Here is a 20,391-nt window from a genome sequence, read left to right on the forward strand (position 1 = left end):
TATGTTTAAGACGCATTTAAAGACAGGGATTCACTAAGGAAACAGATGATAAATATGAGACATGAGCTGTGGATCTTTACGTCTTGAAAAAAAAAAAGAAAAAATATTTATTAAGGTAAATATTTCGTTTTGACGATACAGTTAATTGAGTCCCCTAGTAAATATATTATACCTATGACAGGAGACCCCGCTCTTCCCAGACAAGATTGGTACGCAACAATAGTATAAGCAATTTATTTTGATTTGATTTAATTTAGACTCTGAAACTTAGAGTACTTAGAGAGCGGTTTCTTATAGGAGGCACCAAGGTCAAGAGATTTTTTTAAATGTATATTTCTTCGCAATGTAACTAGTTTTGTAGCGCTACGCCGTAATCCTGAAATTTCTGCAAGTATGTTTTGAATGGTTGTAACACGCTTAGCATCGATATATCATTGAAAAACACGCACACACATACATGCAGTCTCATAGAAATGAGTATAGATTTTTAACTAACAATTCTCTAAAGCTGGCACACACACTAGGGGACCGCCTGCGCAGTTTAGCCTGTACAGTTCAACTGCACAGTTGAATCTGGTTAGAAAACTGTGCAGTCGAATGCCATATACGCTACTTTTTACCTGTACAGTTGGCAAAACTGCGCAGGCCTACTCTAGTGTGTATGGCATGCATAGCTAAAGCGGCAAACGTAATAGATTGTAGATTGAGAGGATTCCTTTGGTTATCGCTATATCAATAACCCAACCAAAAATAACCCAATCGCGATATGCGGGCGATCTATTAAAACGTCTCGTGTTGAGAAACGTAGCAAAAGGCAATCTTTGCCTTATTGATGTTCTAATTATAGGACAGCCGAGCTACGGTTTTATATAGCCACGTGTAACGCGTAGGAGGCTACTTATTTACAATGTAATTTTATATTTCAAAATAATTTGGGTTCCAATCCTGGTATGGACATTAGTGTGTTTACCATAAATATTTATTCCTGAGTTATGGATGTTTTCTATGTATGTATTTTTTTTTTATAATTTATATAATTTATTATGGCAATAATGATATAATTTTAACAATACAAAAACTATTACATTCTCAATTACTCTGAAAAAAAAAACATTAAAATGGACTATAAACTAAATAGAAGTAAAAGTAAACAAAAAGAAAGACACAAATACAAAAATTAATCGAACAACCCGTCCCGAGCCCGATGCGAGCCCGAGAGCGATGTATTAATTAATAACAGAACTATTGATATATATGTATATATTTATAACGCTCACGAAATGCTACAAAGTTTTTTGTGTCATATCATATAACTTTCTATAAAAAAAATGCTTATATTAAAGAGTGTTTTTAAATTGTTTACATATATGTTACTTACATGAGTTACATAAACAGTGTGAGCTGTAAACAATTATATAAACTAAACAAAACAATTCTCTGGCTTCTCTTACGTAACATGTTATGAGGAGTATGTTCCTGACACATAACATAAAGCTTTACCCTACTCTATACAGGCAGTGAACATATTGATGGGGTACAAAGGATTTATTTCAAACAGGGATGTTAGCTCTTATAATAGTTCTATAACATTTTCATTTTAGTCTGCTTATTTAAGATATTCAGCTAAGGCTTCTCTTATATTTGGCTCTATTCTATTGTTTAAAATCATGCCTAAAACCTACAGTTTCCACGCAACTTGTATGAAAACAGTTTAAACAGCAAAATATACCGCTCCTATACCTGATTTGGTTGGTTAGACATAATGAGAATTCAAGAATACACCATAAATCGAGTTTCTTTCTGTCGAAATGTCGAACAGTGTTGAGGAGACATGAATGCTTTATCTTGCCTTTATCACGCGATAAACTAGACCGACCTAGGTAATTGGGGACATGGGAACTACGCATTTAAGCGTATAGTTCCCATACATTTGGAGTGCACCGGGTCTTATTACTAAAATCGTAATGGTAAGGCGCAGTGTGAAAAGCTGAAGAGACAGAAACAACATATAATTTTTTGCATGTAACATTGTGTCTGTTTTACACGTGATATTATAAGTATAGTGTGCAAGAAAACGTATGATCAACGATAATAAATGCAAATGAAACCTTAAGGTCAAACAAAAAAGGATGCTCATCTTACACACGCTCCGACATCGCGTGCAATTCGTTGTCTGGATGGGATGTAATAGTAATAGGTTGTAAACGCCACCTTCCGCGTAGACAAGGACGAACGCTATCGATATGGTTGGCTAATCTGGTTCTAGTGTATTCCGTCTTATAAATAGTCATCTGTAGCTGTACCTCGTCTGTTATTGCAAACACCTAAGTTTCATCGATGGTCAACAAGTGCTATGACTTCTTCTGCTTCATGTCTCTTTTCCTTAATGGTGTCGCTGTTATCCCTCATACACTCAGTGACAATAACATGGAAAGTGATAATCTTTAGCGGGAGCTTCCAGCCGAGACCAGTTTAGCTGTTATCTATATATAGTTGTCTAATCTGGTTCTAGTGTATTACGTCTTATAAAATCAGTTTGTATTTTGCATTGACAATAAAACTGATGTAAACAGAGATTTTTAGGCTTCATGTTTCTTTTTCCTTCATGTTGTGTTCCTGTTATATCTCAATAATCATTAGCTCTTTGCAGCCGAGTCCAGTTGAACTGTTTTCCATTTAGTCGGTTATCATGTCTCTGACGACCGGTTGCGTCAGAACTTTACATTGGTATCAGAAATTATGTATTCTGCTTCATGTGTGTATTTTACTATGCTGACGATGGGATAACGGGAACATATTCCTGTTTTCCCGCATTAAAGTCTTTTGAGTGGCCACTTCCAACTTTTTCTAGCTGATACCAGTTAAGCCAGCCTTTTCAGTTGATCGCCTTCGTGTAGGAGATTGTCTACTGCCAGTCAATTGCCAGAGCGGATCCTTTGACAAGTGCTACTCCTCTTACCTTAATATAATACTATTGATAGAAACGACACTTTCTTTTTTCTAACTTCGATTTTGTCATTGTTTCATATACATTTCATTTCAAGATTAGCCTTTTTAATTGACCGTTGGATGTCTTCAAAAAAATTGTTTGGCCCTGATCTAATATAGCTTCATGTAGCAAATAGTCATTATTAGCTAGATGATTCGGGTTCAATATCGGTATATTCGAAACGCAAGAAGGTTTTAAGGCTAAATATCTCATTCGTTTCTGAAAAGAATGCGTTAACAATGCTAAAATATACCTACATTTTACACTAGCTAGTGGTCTATTTTCTCTGTATTATCGTAAATAGTCAATAGTCAAGACCAAGGGCTATCGCTAATTTTTATATTTTCTCAGCCTTCATATATTCCAAAGCTCATACCTTCGAATCTAACATGTCCTTTGAAACTGCATATAGTTAATTAGCATGGGAGTTATGACCTAATTCAATTTACCCAACTTACTCCACATTGTTTGGAATCCTTCGTCACGTGATCGCCGGCACGTGAGTGCACGTTGCATGCAGTGATACGTGACATTCTCTCGTGGCTTCTGTTACGTACACATGAGACTTTTTGAAGGACGTTTTAGGGGATTCAGAGTAATTGTAACATAAAGCGCAAACGATTGGGTTACCGCATTGGGAGGCCATATTGTGCCACTGTCGGCTTAAACAGTCTAAGCACCTGCTCCTTTCTTTTTGATGTAGAAACAAAACAGAATTTAACGAAGGAGTATGATGAAGGCGGCTAGAAGTTTCTAACCCGTTGGACTCTCTAGTGCGACTTACTGACATAGCAAGGGAGTGCAACGTATGTTAGAAAACCCATGATCCAATAAATTAATGTAATTTCGATGCTAGTTGTCTCTCTCGTAAAGCATATCTGCTAGCATATATTCTTCCACTTATTAAGGGATCAACAAAATGCGACTTGATCCTCATGATAAACTGACCGACTATCAATCGTCTCCAAACAGCGTAAACAATAGCAAGCACGCGGCGTCGGAACGCATTCGCGAGGAAATAAACAAAACAATACGAGTACAGGCAAATTTACTGTACCATCAATCAAGCTGTACCTATGCGTGATACGGACGTACGGCGCATCATTCAGTATGCTACGTTATGTGGTGGAAAACCACAAAACTTTTACAATTATGAAATGTCTATATGAGATACAATGTACCTGAAATGAACAGAAGACTCAGGAATTAGTGTTTTTAGTTTTTCAGAGTCTTTTATTTCTATAGGTTGTTTGACGACCTATAGAAATAAAAGTTTTGGCCTAGTGGGTAGTGACCCTGCCTACGAAGCTGATGGTCCCGGGTTCAAATCCTGATAAGGGCATTTATTCGTGTGATGAGCATGGAAATTTGTTCCTGAGTCATGGGTATTTTCTATGTATTTAAGTATTTATAAATATTTATATATTATATATATCGTTGTCTAAGTACCCTCAACATAAGCCTTATTGAGCTTACTGTGGAACTTAGTCAATTTGTGTAATAATGTCCTATAATCTTATACCTTTAAACGAGTAATTCTTGTATATATATATATATATATATATTATTTCTGTGATCTCGGAAACGGCTCTAACGATTTCGCTGAAATTTGGTATATGGGGGTTTTTGGGGGTATACAATCTATCTAGATTAGTCTTATGTTTGGGAAAACGCGTGTTTTCGAGTTTTCATGCGTTTTTCTTTCGACGCAGAATATGGTCGCTAATTTCGTGGTGTCGGCCATTGTCCGTCTAGTCCAGCGAGTTAAGACGCGGACTGCTAAACGAGTGTTACGGGTTCGAATCTCGCCCGGTGACTAACTTTTTTTTTTATGTATGTTCAAGTTTATATATATTTTTTTAATTTTTATTGTTTTAGACAAGTTTAATTTAGTAAAAAAAAATTAGTTAAGATTATCACCACCATATTACAATAAATAGTTATAACCGAGCAAAGCTCGGTCGCCCAGGTACTATTTATTTATTTATTATAGGTACGAGTAGGTAAATTTCATACTAAATGTAAGTACTTTAGAATAATATTAGAATAATATTAATGTAACATGTGTACAATATTATAACATAACTAAATTCTTAGTGCATTAGTCCGAACTCTGGCTGTAAACAAGCCATCTTTGGCTTAGCAGTTAAGAAATAAGAAACTCTGCGATTAATTTAATGTTTAGAACTTTAATAAATAAATAATAAACTTACTAGTGTCAGATAACTAAGACTACAGAAGACAACTTACTAAGATAAGTTGGCAGCGATTTTTAAACGTCAAACTTCTATGAAATTATGACGTTTACTAACACTTGCACAGACTGGGCTATCAAAATCGCTGCCGACGTATCTTGTCATTTATGATGTATCTTTTTTTTAGTAAGTATTTAAAAGTAGAGATATAACAGTGATGCTGTCCTTATAGTATTGTATTCTTCCGTGTGTTGATAGATTATATATTAGATTAGATAGATAATACTCGTAAAACGCGATATAGTAACTGATAACTGAAATATATGGGCCAAGGGCCAGTGAGGATTTTCAAACTTTTTTAAAACCTGAACTGAATTCGGTATTTTTTTTTAATGGAGGATAGGCAGGCGTCTGACCACGACCTTACCTGAAGGTAAGCGATGATGCGGTCTACGATGGAGTACGCTTACCTCTTACCTATGAGATAGCCTTTAAGAGATCCAGATTGTACTCATGCGGAAACAGACTCGGGCAGAGCATTCCTTTCCTTGGCAGTTCGAATAAGGCTTACCTATCCCTGAATTTAAATAGCATCGTAAGTGTAAAACTATGGTTTTACTTTTGCGATGGAAAATTAGATTTGATGATGATTGATGGTATTCTATATGGTCAAGCAATTTGATTTCTGCACCATTTCCTACCTTGTCACAGTGACAATAACATGAGATTCGTAGCGACTGTCATTGATTGTAACCGTGACAACTGACAAGGTACGGAATGGTATATAAATCATAATTCTTGACTGTAAAGAATTTTCTTAAAGAGTGCCACGTTGTTATTGCTCTTGGCTTTACTAAATTCAATGAAGAATCGATTACCTTTTTATTATTTCTTCCAAGCTAACCAGCAATTGAACCTAATCTTGCCTTGCCTTGAACAGGTCTAGATCGCATTATCTAGCGTGACTGAGTAAATTGCGCAGTAATTGGGAAATTGTCAGATCTATCTAGCATATGTGTCTAGCGGAGAAATCAATATCTCTTGAAAACAGATCTGTGTCTAATTCGCGCCATACAAGCAGTTTATCTTCGGATAAAGTCGAAAACCTCGTAACGTAACTCCTCCGAAGAATTCAGAGGTTTGCAATTCTAGTTCTTATTGCCTACTCCTTAAATCCTTTAGAGGGCGCGTAAAGCCAGGAAATTAGAATGGGATAAAAAATATGGCGCGCCGCGCCAAACTTGCGACGGAAGATTTGACGATCGCGAGGATTGTATCGTTTTACCTCAATTACTCTGAAAGTATACTTCTGATTAAAATGTCGCTAGTCAAATCTCTCGGCTATATCACTAGCTATTTTATACTATAAAATTAATACTGCCATGGTATCAGGGTAACGTTTTTAGGGTTTCTTGATTTCCTGATTTATGTTAAAGTTTAACCTTTCAAGGTTTTGCTTGAGAGTCTGACCGCGTAAATACAGTCTTACTTTAAGAGTAATTTTTTTCATGGCATTGCCCTTGATTAAAACACGCAAAAATTGAATATAAGAAGGACAGTTATGCGTTAGCCCCCACTTAATGTCCTCTAGGGTTGAAACTTTAGCCGACATTATATCGTCCAGACGCACTGTCAGACAGATCTGACTATGACGTACAAATCGTATATGCCTATCTAATGGTTTCAAAAGTCCCTGATTCGTCACCGCGATTTTGACTAATGACACAAAGAAATAAATTGAAGAGTTATTGCGTAACCTAGCCACTGGATATAAGTGGCGTCTTCCGGATTTTCTCAGATTGTGCCAACGTCCACACTGACTGGTCGTAAACCTTATTGCGAAGATATAGAGTACATAATTGGTGAATCAAGAATGTTAGTACAGGCTACGTGGGCTTGTAGTTTTCTTCCTAAACATATTGCTGGCCTGTAGACTTTATGCCATTGTGATAAGATCTAAATACAAGTATTGAAGGTCAATTGCGTAAATCAGTGGATAAACGTTGTTCGTTGTTTGTAATACGATACAATTGATCACCGTTGAAAATCGTTGTAAAAAAGATAAAGTACAAAAGGAAACTATCTTTCCCTTCTTTTATTTGTTTCTGCTCTCGGACATGTTTCACACCTGTGGATGATAGGTACAGCGAGCTGCGAAATTGCATAGACACTTATAAATGAATTCATCCATGAAATGGCTTAAGTGGCAATACAATTTTGCGGCTGGAGTTATAATACAATTGCATATGCTTCTTCCCATTTGATCCCCCTAAAAGAGACATCCCACACTAATCTTAAATAAAAAATCTGAATGTCTATCGGATCTGATTATGACCTATACTGATTTTTGTTATGCCTATAAAAATTCTAGATAAGTAATAGGCTAATAGCGCTCATATGTTGAGTAAATACTGAAATTACCCAATTTTTATATTTCAATATACATTGATTTTCTTATTTATTGAGTATAACATTTACAACCCAATCAATCCACACGAGCCATTATTAGTATATTTACTTCAAACGCCATTAGTTAATTAGTTAAATCTCGTTACGTAAACGATTGAAATAATTAAATGCTAATAGTACAAGGCCACTGCCCGCCTATACGGTGACATTAGAAATTAACTGGTTATAGGTACAACTTTCTTACAGTAGGTGACAGACTGACTCAGTACTAGTAAGAATAATGTAATGGTCTGATTCACGACATTGACACGATTTTTTTTTAAATGAGGACAATAGACGATGTGACAATATTATTACCTTTTTCTGTTCTTCAACCTAGCGTTTTCCCGGCCAAGTGCCAGGGCTCGCGTTCCTACTAAATCTTCTCCACTTTGCCCGGTCTTCGGCATCCTTAGATGTCTAGCCAGCGCTTCTTAGGCTATCGGCGTCCGCGAGATTTAGAACCTTGGTTGGACAGTGAGATCGAGACATTTATTTTCGACGTAGTCCACCGGTCTGCGGCTTATATAGCCATACCACCGGAGGCGACTCATTCTATTATTACCTTTTCCAAAAAAAGTTCTACTAGTAAGACTATTTTATAGTCTGAATGAATATTTTCATAACTTGACATTTTAATTGTATTGAGATTATTATTTTAAGTTAGTGTAAAAATTTTGCCATATTGTGTACCATACATGCATATACACTAACCCTCTTATTCATCAACGTCTACTAAAGTTACGATGCCGCTAATAATCTTTTGTCCCTTTCCGACGTATTGGTATGATGGAAAGGGACAAACGATTATTAGCGGCATCGTAACTTTAGTTGACGTTTATGAATAAGGGGGTTGATAGCTTCAATATGTACTTGCCTATAACACCCAAATGACATGTAACATTGACAACTGTGTATGTTCAGGCAACATAAATGAATTGGATTAAAAAAGTCCACCTTTTAATAGCTTTTTGTCATTCGTTGTATTAAAAAACTGGCCAAGTGCGAGTCGGACTCGCGCACGAAGGATTAATACTGATAAACGTTTATATTATAATTTATAATGTATACGGTCAAAGTAACCACTTTTAATACGACGACTCACGAAGATTTTAAACATTCTTAGCGATCAAACGATCAAGCTACGATATGGTGAGTACAATTATTCTTAAAGTTAATTACCATTTGCACTCGTAAGAACTGATTTAGTTGGCATAGGTCAGTTATAGCTGACACTAACGGTCGGTAGTGGTTTATTACTATCCTAGGTGAAAATCATGCAGCCGTTTGACGTATCTCGTATATCTTGAGATAAACGTACCTTATGATAAAGGAAGGCGAGTTACGTTGATAATCATTGGTAAAACTGAGATTTTTAGAGCCTGGAAAGTGAATAATATACACGTGTTTTAAAAGTACACATGATGTTTCTTCTAAGATTACAGAAATTGTCATCCTGGTTAAAAAGTAGAGCCAGACCAAGCTAACTCGGCAGCGATTTTGAGAGCACGGACTGTGCAAACGACATAATTTCATAGAATTGAAAATCGCTGCCGAGATAGCTAGGTCTTACTCTACCATGTAACCTTTTGTCGTTGAACACAGAATTCAGATCTATCAAACGCCAGATTTAGGTTTGTGTGTCGCTTCGTGCACCGTGCCATTTGTTAATCGCTAAGCCGTTGCATAAAACAGCAGAAGTGGTCGGGTGCAATATAATTTTCCAACCACTTACTGGTGCACAGTCGGAAACTAAACTGCCAAGGTCGCCGAACATATAATAAGGGCTTAAAACTCCAGATTGATAATTGCTTGACTGTTTTACGCATTACAAATCATCCGACCGACTTACCTATCATTGTAAATCGAATGCCGGATTCAGGTTTGTGTGTCGAATGCGCCGTCCTATTTGTCGGTCGCTTAGCCGTTGCATAAGACAATGGAAATGGGCTACCGAGCCGCATTGCTTCATAGATTCGCAGGGTTGCCGACGAGATGTAATTAACACGAATTCGCTATTGAGGCGACCTCGGTTCCATATCGGAAGCTTGCTTTTATTCGTACAAATATTCTTTATCACACACAAATTGAACATGAAACAGTAAACACAAATTAAACTATGGTAGACAACAGGCGGTCTTATCGCAAAATAGCGATCTCTTCATTGGGTAGTGGAGACTAAGCAAAAAAATCGGCGGCGCTCTTCGCTTGTCAGAACATCTTTTCCGATAGCGGCGTCTGAATTGACTTAAAACCTTAAGGGTCGAAGGCATTTGAGAATCAAACCAAGTTAGTGTCAGAGTTTAAAGATTGATAGTCTATAGCCTGTGACATGTAACCTTGTTGGCATTGAAGCAATGTGCAGTAAGTACTACCTTTTCTTGTTTGCTTCCGAGATATCCTCAAGAAATCCCTGTATGTGAAGTAATCAACTGTAAAAAGAATACACTAAGAGACTGGATTAAGACATTTTCTCAGTTTCTCTTGGCTTACTGTAGAATTCTTCCTTGGCAGCCCTGAACCTGCAGACGTCGTGAGTTATGATCCAGCAGCTGCTTGTCTCTGATTTGTCTATGCCCTGTTTACTTTCACCGGCTTTGTCTCGAAGGATGTGGTCGTGTTTGGGCATTGAGCAAGCCCTGATTCATTTGTGCCGGATTGTCAAATTGTGACAGTAATTGATAATTTAAACTCTTGTTGCAAAAGCTGAAGTACGCTCGGTATTTCTAAAGATTAATATTTAAATTGGGCCAACGTCAGTCAATTTAATTAATAAATATGGGACAATCTCACACAAATCGACCTAGCTACACAGTAAGCCCAATAAAGCTTGTGTTGTGGGACTTGTGAGTAGTACGAGTAAACGACGACATGTATATGTATAGTAATACATAAACACTTAAAGACAAAAACATCCATAACATAAAAAACAAATATTTGTGATGAACACACAAATAAATGTCCTTAAAGGAATTGAACCCGGGACCTCCTGCTTGTTAGGCAGGGTCACTGCCGATGCCGGCTAGGAGGCCGTTAATGTAGTTATCACGTATCACAATAATGCAGATGCACACGCTCCTTCGTTGGGTGTGGACAGCTCTATGCACGTATATATCGATGGCCCGCTTACACACCTGAGCGACGTGTGCATTCAATGTGACCACATGAGGTGTGGTGTAAAGAGATCTTTATAACTTTATTTCGTTCTCAATCTATAAGTCTGTATCTTTAGGTATTTAAAAAAAGGTAAACAAACAATTTGTCCATTTTCGGGTAGTTTTAATATTTATTGGTTAACCAACCAAATACAAAACCGCCTGGATCTGTCACTGAACGACCTGACTTTAAACCTACATTATTCGATCATGTAATGTTTTCATCTACCCTCAGCTGCCTTAAGGAGCCATTTGAGGGTAGATTTTGTTTACCTTTTTTTAAATACCTAAAGATACAGACTTATAACTCATTCCTGCGTCCTTTAATATGGTTAACGTTGGCTCAATATGTATGCAAAATACCAACTATTTAATATACTGATGTTTTATCACACAACCGGATATATTAATCACGGTTTCTCAACGTTTTGCCACTTTAGAAAACATAATAACTCAGAAGGCGAACCGCTGTAAGACATATCGGACCAACATCATGACTAATCTAAACGAGTATTTTAGTAACTTTGCTTTCACGCATATGATTTTGTCGAAGCATTCCATTGTAACCGTCATGTTATTTGTATATCAGTCGTTTTTTTAATCCTTTAAAATAGGACTGTTGTAGCTGTAACCTTACCACGAGTTTTACACTGACATCTCGCTGGCACTGGCATATTAGTGCCAGTGCCAGTACGAGCGAAATACATAGAAAGTAATTTACGCACACGCTAGCGAATATCTCAGTGTCAAAATCATGATAAGGCTACTTATATGACGTAGAATTCACCTAAATGATGCACTATGATCATTACGTGCATACGAAATGACGTTATATTATAACATAAAACACAAACTATATCTAATTCGCTATTCGATCATGGAGCTCTGTCGTCAACAGCGACATGCTATGCATTTCTCCCTTTATGATCATGCGTGGCGTCGTGCGTTATACTCGTAAGTTATGAGTACAATTCGAATTACAAGTGCATTACATGTGTTGCTGGGTATTAAATCAAGTAGATGTTTATAACTGGCGATTCTAAAGTGCATGTTGCTAGGCCTGCAAGGATGAAAAGCGTTTTGAATAAACGTTATAATGAGTGCACAATTACAGTTGTTATATTTACAAAAAAAAAAGATAATTTGTTAATATTTAATCGGAATTTCTCAAGGTTTGAACGGAGGTATAATTTATTTGAAATTGTAATAAGATAATTAAAAGGAAATTGCCGAACTTGTTAAGAGAACCATCTTTAAAAGCTGCTCCAAAAGGGGTATTTTTATGTTTTTTATTTTCTAAATAACAGTACATACATCTCATTCTCATCGAATTTTGTTCCTCTTTTGAACTTAAAAGGTTTCTGTTTTACTTTTCTATTCAAATTGTGGTTTCCTCTAGTTATACGACAGCACTTAAACTATTTCAGATGTTATAGTGTACATAATAAAGAAACCTCTTAAAGCAATCCTCTATGCTGTCTGTATCAATTTTTTTGCTTTTTGAGGTTTTCAATAAAAGAGTTATTGTATCGTATTGTAATAAATTCTCTAACCTATTCGTAGCCCTTGTATATTTATCAATTTTGGCCACATTCTTGGAAAGTATGATACCAGTTTTTCCTATAACTGTAATAAAGCAATAAGGCAAATAACCGTTTTTGTGTCAACGCGTTCAGTTATCGCTAACCCGGTTACAATACATAATAATTAGGCTTTGTTCTGCTAACTTTATACCTATTGTTTAGCAGTCTAGATTGTTCTATATTGTTTACCTGACTAGCAATTAATATGTCACGCATTTGTAGTGGTTCGACCAAACGTGTTACTCTGAGAAAACCAGCGATCAATAAGATTGTTGTCGGACAATGGCGCAAATTATGTCGGTGCTGATTACTCATATAAATTGAAAAGATACTGACGTTAAGATGTATGTATTGAAGTATATCTAAATATCTTAAACGCTGGTGGCCTAGAGGTAAGAGCGTGCGACTTGCAATCCGGAGGTTGCGACTTCAAACAGAAGAACAAAAGAAGAAATAGGGTTTATTATTGGCCGGGGGACAGCTGTGTTGTCGATACATACGAGTATATGGTACCTAAATAGTATTGTTATTTTAGTTTAGTTTAGTGTAATTTTACAGTTTGGCGAATCTTTAATTATAGATATATTGACTATTGTGATTGGTAAAATAAATAAAAAAAAACAGCTCGTACGATTATGCAAGTACAATATATAGGTAATATCATTTGATATTTACCAGTTGCTTTTCGGTGAAGGAAAACTGTGAGGAAATCGGACTAATCGCAATCATGCCCGGGGTTGGAAGGTCAGATTGCAGTAGCCAACGCTAATACTTGGGATTAGTTGCCAAGCAGCGGACTCCAAGCTCCCCCCATAAGCCGTGGCAAAAGGCCGAGACAATGAGATTTTTCTCGGATGATGATGATTGACAAATATCTAATATTTTAGAAACAATTACACGCGATCGAAATTCAAATATATTTTATGATATCTAAATCTGTGCACGGGAGCGCTTATGTGTGTGTGTTTGAATTACCTGTCTATAAATAGGTAATACGACGGAGTATAGTGGGACCTTTCTATTTTTTTTTAATAATAAACTTGACATATTTGTCGTTTAAGTTCATGTCTTAAAAGTCAATCAGTTCGATTTTCGATACCAAAGATCACAAATTCGGCACACCGCCACGTTTTCAGATAATCAAAACAAAAGGACAAACAAGTCGTTTCTTAGAGAACAATGCCCGCACGTGCACGAGCAAGAAGCCCGTACACGTATGATTTGTCTTGTTCTTATTGCACATACATACCTAGTGTGTGTTGCCAGTATGTTGCATCAACATAGTAACTGGTTGAATTCAAATATAGGTACCTATGTACTATGGCGGTTTGCGTAATCTTAAGTTACGAATTTTTTTTTAGAAAATTTCCATAATTTCTGTACATACGTAATTCGAACTTGTTATTTTGTTTTGGGTTTCCAATTTAGCCTCAAAAGTGCTGCAAAGCTACTAACCTACAGTCTTAGATTCTTAGACCAGACGTCGGAGCGGAGGACCTACCCCCAAAGTTCGCAAATTGCGGACATCTTTCTCTAAGAAGCGCTGGTGGCCTAGCGGTAAAAGCGTGCGACTTTCAATCCGGAGGTCGCGGGTTCAAAACGTAAAAACTAGTGCCTACGCCAATTCTGGAGATTAGTTGCCAAGCGGACCCCAGGCTCCCATGAGCCGTGGCAAATGCCGGGACAACGCGGGCAAACTTGAAGAGCCAAATGCAATAAAAATCACCGTTCTAGGAATATCAAAGAGCCCCAAGTGTTGTTTTCATTGATCCACGAATTCATTGGGTGGCTCGAAGAGCGAAAATCGTACCTCCAAAGTGCCGCATGAGGCTCGTGAGCCACTGTTTGCCGATCCCCTGGTCTACAGTTTTAATAACGCCCAATATAGTTAAAATATTTATAGTTACGATCTTAATAATTACTTATATTTTTAGTTTTATGTCTTTATTATTCTCTGGAATATTCAATAGTTCATTATATTTTTGAAGTAGTATATAATATTAATATCTGACTTGCTGACTAACTGACTGGCTCTTTTCCGTTATGTTATGTCCATTTTTTGCATATAAAAAGAAGGTTGGCGTAACTGACATATTCTTTTATCTAACGCTTGAACTGTAGGCCTCAATTTAGTTAGCAAATTTAAAAAATTGAATAGAACATCTTTCCGATTCTTTCTAGTCCTCACTTATCTCCTCCGATTAAATGTACAGTTACACGCATCCACAACCGAATCGCAACCTTGTTCTGATAATTATAAAGTTCAAAATCATTATCGACCTATCGACATAGCAACCTATTCAATGAAGCAATTCGCACATTGTAAGATTAGTTGCCATGCTGTTCGCAAAAAACGTTATAATTGACCTACTGAGCGTTGCTAATCAAATTCGCACCTTATTACAAGCCGTAAAAGCGCAAATTGCTTCCGGACACCAATACTATCAACGTAGCTGTTAAATTTTAACATTTATTCTAAACTTATTTAAGTCCATTTTTCTCTGAAACTACTTAAACGATTACCGTACTGTAACCTTCCGCGTGTGGTTTTGGCCTCGCTCCTGCCACGTTCAAGGTTCGATTCCACTGTGACTTTTCATGTAACCTAGACTTAAAGCGGTTGATATAAGATCCTGTTTGGATTGACAGTGGTTGACCGTGGCGAAATAAGAAATTTGTTGATGTGCGTGTAATGATGATAATGTAGTTGCTAGTCGAAACTTACGGGAGGTACTTGACGATCATGCGAGTTTATCTTAGGTACTTGGTTAAACCAATGGTACGTCCTCCCTTTTAGTGTCTCAGAATCTGTGAGGGATAAAGATTGAATAAATTTAGTGATCATATCCATGTTAATATTTGCGTACGAATCCTTTTTTGTTTTAATAATGAGCAAAGAGTTATTTATTGTAGAAGAGGATGTCTTCTTCTCTGTCGTTTCGCTCTTGACAGAGCGGTCGTAGTCACGTTGAGGCGTCCCTATCGGTAGTAAAGATGGCCATAGGTCTTCGCACGATCCTCCACCATCTCTCCCTGTTGGACTGTCTGGCACAGTCGGATACGCAGTATTCAACTTTAGGGACTAAAACTAAACGATAAGCGGATTTTACTTGGTCAGTCCAGCGCATAGTGACCTGTCGCGCGATCTGGTTACCTCCACTTTTCCCTGTACGACCAGCCGCTCTATGGAGTAGTTATTGTGCAACTGTACAACGGCCGATAAACGCTGCGTGATAATCGTGATATCGAGCTATTTGGACTAATCGCATGTTATGGCTCCTCTACACGATGGCCCAGCGTAGGCCAGCCCAAGGGACGCATTTATACGTTAGAGGGAGCAAGTGATATTGCTATCTCATTCCACTGCATAACTGCGTCCCTTAGACTGGCGTACGATGGGCCATCGTGTAGAGGAGCCCTTAGATCAACAGCTATCAAATCTCCTGGAGTATGGACACATTCTCGTGGAAATACGTCCACGATATCACAAGCATCTTCCTCCAATGAGAAGAGATGTGAAGGGTAAGAAAAACTCGTGCGCCATAGTTTGACAGTTGTAGATGGCACTGTACTGTACCCACCTACATTATTCGCCAAATTTAAAGCACGAATTCATCTTAGAATTAACGCATTTTATAAAATCAATATGCTTTTGGTAACTATATCTAATAATACAATCCCTAAATAATAAATCCCTAAATCCCTATTATAACTCTGTCTGCCTGTTACCTATTCACACTTAAACCGCTGAACCGATTTAGATGAAATATGGTATGTAGATAGTTTGAGGTCCGGGAAAGGACATAAGATAGTTTTTATAAATCATCATCATTCCACATAGAAGTCGCGGGCAGAATCTAGTTAGTACTTTATATGTAAGAAGTTCGAATAAAATGTTGGGGTAATATTGTTTATTTACATACCAAGCTAAAAATAGAAAGCTAAGAATAGAAGTCGTATTGAACTACATAAAAAGATAAATGGATAACCTTCAAGAAATAACCGACAGGATCAAATACATGTCAACATTAACAGCAATTCATCCGTTCCATTTGTTACTTTCTATTTGTATTACTGCAAAGGTTGCCTTTGATAAACAAACCTATAATCGGCTCCAACTCTTTCATTACACAACGTTGATACACGGTAGAACAATATCGGTCGCCAAGGTTCTATCACAGTATACGTAAACAGTATCTACATTTACGTTATAAACGACATAACCGCCAGGTCCGCGAGACATGATCTAAGCCCTCCTACACATATACCCGTAACCCGTAATTCGACTGGACAACTCTGCGCATCGTGTGACCGCATGTTCAAAACAAAATTTGGTTTTGCGAGCTACATAAAGGCCATTGTCGGATACGGCAAGGACGATTGATGATGATGATGATGATGAGTAGGTACTTATTTTTCTTACTAGACGATCTGTGGGTCCTATGCGATTTCCTGTCAGTCCTCAGAAAGCATTAAAATTTAAAAAGTAAGAAGAGATTTTTAATTTAAACTTTGAGTATGATTTGCTCGCTCGATGGATTCCCTCTACGCGACAATTCCATCTTCAACACTTAGATGGTTGGCAGTCCTCAACTGTGGGTTTCTTTAGAAACAGCTCAGCTCAACTGTGGAATGAACGGTCGCCTGCGGTATTTCCGGACAGATACGACCTTCAAACCTTCAAGAAAAGAGCGTCTTAAATGCCAACAACGCTCTTACAAGCCCTCTGGTGCTGCTGGTGTCCATGGGCGACAGTAATCGCTTACCACCAGGCAATTCATCTGCTCGTTTGCCTACTACATCATAAAAAAAACTAAGTATTTGCAATCAATGCACTGATTAATATCAGTACTGTGTCCGGCCACGGAAGCCAATCGTTCGGCCCTTGTCGGGTCCGCTCGGCTATGCTCGGCTTGTAGAAAAACGACATTATTTGTAAGGAAATAGCTTCTTTAACGCCAACTAATATTTTATAAATGTTGGGGCTTATGTTTGAAACGATATCACATTGATCATATGTGTATCAAGTATTTACCCGTTGCCTTGGTCTCTTTGCCCAATGGCTTTTATAGACAATAGATCGTGACAGTAGATATTATTGTGCGATTGATTCTATTATATTGCCAATATGGTTATAATTTATGCACGAATGGAGGAAGTAGCCATTCGTGTAGCGACAATATCTACTTGGTAGTTTTATTCTCTGAAATTAATAATTTTGCTAATCATGATTAACTGGGAAACTTTCTATATCAATTCTCTCTTATGTCCAAGACCTATCATACCCATGCACAATTCTGGCGAATTTTCCTATGAATGCCATAAACAAAGCCGTAACTTTGTACAGTCGCATTCAAGATATATCAGAGCGACCAAGGTGTTCACAAATATCTGGACAAAGCCCTGTGGCTTTAACTGATTATCAAGACGTTAGTGCATGTTCTTTAGCAGTTAACGTGTCACGTTACAATGGACAGCTCTTACCATAAGTATGTACAGCCAAATTTACTTGAACCGCAAGTTGCTAAAGAATCAATTTCCGCGACCGTACATAATTAGTCGTAAATGTAAAAGCGGCGGGTATCGATCAGCTGACTCGTTTGAACCATGCCCTACAAATCAAATGGAGCGTATTGCTTGCAAAAAGGTGCTAAATCCATCCGTTGTCATATCCGTTGTTTTATAATACACCTAGGGTTTACACGACGGATCTGAAATGTATGGGAAGATCCAAATCCGGATAATTTCATACTTTTCGGATGCGGATTGCAAACCATAAATACAGCAGTAGCAAATGCTGTCTTATGCGGACGAACTCTCCAGTTTTTACCTTGGTATGTATAGGCATTTAGGGTGATAGACGATAGGCTGTTTGCTTCTCTGGTCGAGCATATGATTGTTCTCAATCATCACCAAAATGGATTGACCGTTTAGTTGCGGTATTCTGTAAAGATTTATGATACATACACATTCGATAGATTTGAACTCAAAAGATGTACCCGTTATAATTTTATCGAAGTTTTTACATTTTGATTCGAGAAAGTAAGAGCGTGTGCAGATTATGTTGAACATTGCATTCACTTCGAATTTTTTTCTGCTGTCTATAAAGTGCCGACAACGGCTCAATAAGATAAAATAGCAAAGGTCATGGATATGGTGAATAATTATCGCCATAAGTAAAGTAGGTCGCATTTATGTAGGCTGATCTGACGTGAATTCAGAGCACCTCCATACCACATTAGATTATGCTTGGATATTGACGATCGACATTGATCAGCAATTATTCGGTTTGTAATTTTATTACAATTCAATATATATCTATCTATTAAGATAAAGTTTTTTTCTGTATATTGTCTTTTTAGGACGAATACCCAACGGCTGACCCTTCAAAAACACTGTCATTGGTATATAGTCTTGTAACTTCGGAAACTGATCACTGCTCCATTTAAATTCTGTAGGTTGAAATGAAAGGGCCAATATCTTGGACCGCGACCAACATTAGTATAATTCAGGACTTTAGGACTTCTAGAAAGATTTGAAACACCATATTGAACCTATTCTCTTTTGTCCACAGGCGGTAGACTGGTGGTCGGTCGGCGTTCTCACCTACGAACTCCTCACGGGGGCTTCACCGTTCACAGTCGAAGGCGAAAAGAACACGCAACAGGAGATTACCAAACGCATAGTGCGGTGTAGCTACCCCGTGCCTACGGAAGTCAGTCCCGAAGTCCAGGACTTTATTAAAAAGTGAGTCTTGATATTAGATTTGTCGGTGGTATGACTTACGTACTCCTCACAGGACATCCTTTCGCTGTAAAAGGATATGAGAACACACAGCAGAAGATTAACAAGCGCAAAGTACGGTGTAGCTAACCCGTGCCTACGTAAGTCAGTCCTGACATCCAGGACTTTATTAAAAAGTAAATTTTCATATTAGACTTGTCGGTGGTCGGACCTACGTAGTCCTCACTGGGGCTTCCCTGTTCATAGTGGAAGCAGAGAACATGCAACAGGAGATTACCAAACGCATAGTGCGATGTAGCTACCCCGTGCCTACGGAAGTCAGCTCTGAAGCCCAGGACTTTATTAAAATGTAAGTCCAGTATCCACTGGATGGCACTTGATATCTTGGTAGTTACACATAAGGACGCATGCCTTTACCGTAGAAGAGGACAAAAAGACGCATCAGGGATTTATCAAAGTTTATAGTCTAGGGCTGCTATCATGTATCCACATAAGTCAGTCAAATAAATATCTAAGTCCATCAGAACTTTAAGAAATAAATTGTTGTTGTTAGAAAGGAAGACAATAGGGATTTTGTAAGACCACTATTAATGTTGCGCCGACCACAAGTGAATAGGCTAAGGGCAAGCGAATGATAATGGGGAAATTCTCCGCAACTGGCACATCTTGACCCCTCTGGATTACTTCTTACGTTCCTACCTTACTTTCCGAGCTACTATTTGTGTCTAAACAGTCGTGTATAATTTCAGATTGCTAGTAAAAGACCCGCGGCGGCGTCTCGGAGGTGGAGAGAGCGATGCCGAGGAACTTAAGAGGCATCCATTTTTCCAGGTTAGATCTTTGTTGTCAGGTTAGTGTCCAGTGTTTGGTGACATTTTATTGGACAATGTCTTGAATGTAGTTTGCAAATTTAGCTTGGAATAAAATTGTAATGTAAGAAACGCTCGCTGCGGCAATTGTGCAACTCGTAGTTAAGCATACTTTGCATCGATCCTTTTGGCCCAGTGCCGCAGTGAGCGTTCGAGTTAAGTATATTGTCAATGGCGATATAAGTATGTACATATACCCTACATATCATTTTACGAGATAAGTATTATGTAGGAAGTCAGACAAAATCGTAATCGGTGTGAACCGTTCTTATGAATAAATAAATTAATTGTCGCTACAAAGTCAAAATGATAATCTGGCGAATGCACGTACTGAGAATGCATTCCATAGCAAGACATCGTGCAACGAAATTCTTCCTTCGGCTAGCGATTTATCGCTAACTGTATGCC

General features: G+C 37.8%; 1 protein-coding gene across 1 annotated transcript in view; it reads left to right on the plus strand.

Moving 5' to 3' along the window:
- Positions 1-20,391, plus strand: part of LOC133531019 (ribosomal protein S6 kinase alpha-4-like) — a 126,501-nt gene that overhangs the window by 89,020 nt on the left and 17,090 nt on the right. Inside the window, exons 7-8 of the mRNA XM_061869094.1 lie at positions 18,945-19,117; positions 19,864-19,945. Coding sequence (XP_061725078.1) covers positions 18,945-19,117; positions 19,864-19,945 — 255 coding nt within the window. The remainder of the gene's footprint in view (positions 1-18,944; positions 19,118-19,863; positions 19,946-20,391) is intronic.

Source organism: Cydia pomonella, chromosome 24, assembly GCF_033807575.1.
Source record: "Cydia pomonella isolate Wapato2018A chromosome 24, ilCydPomo1, whole genome shotgun sequence".
NCBI lineage: Eukaryota > Metazoa > Arthropoda > Insecta > Lepidoptera > Tortricidae > Cydia > Cydia pomonella.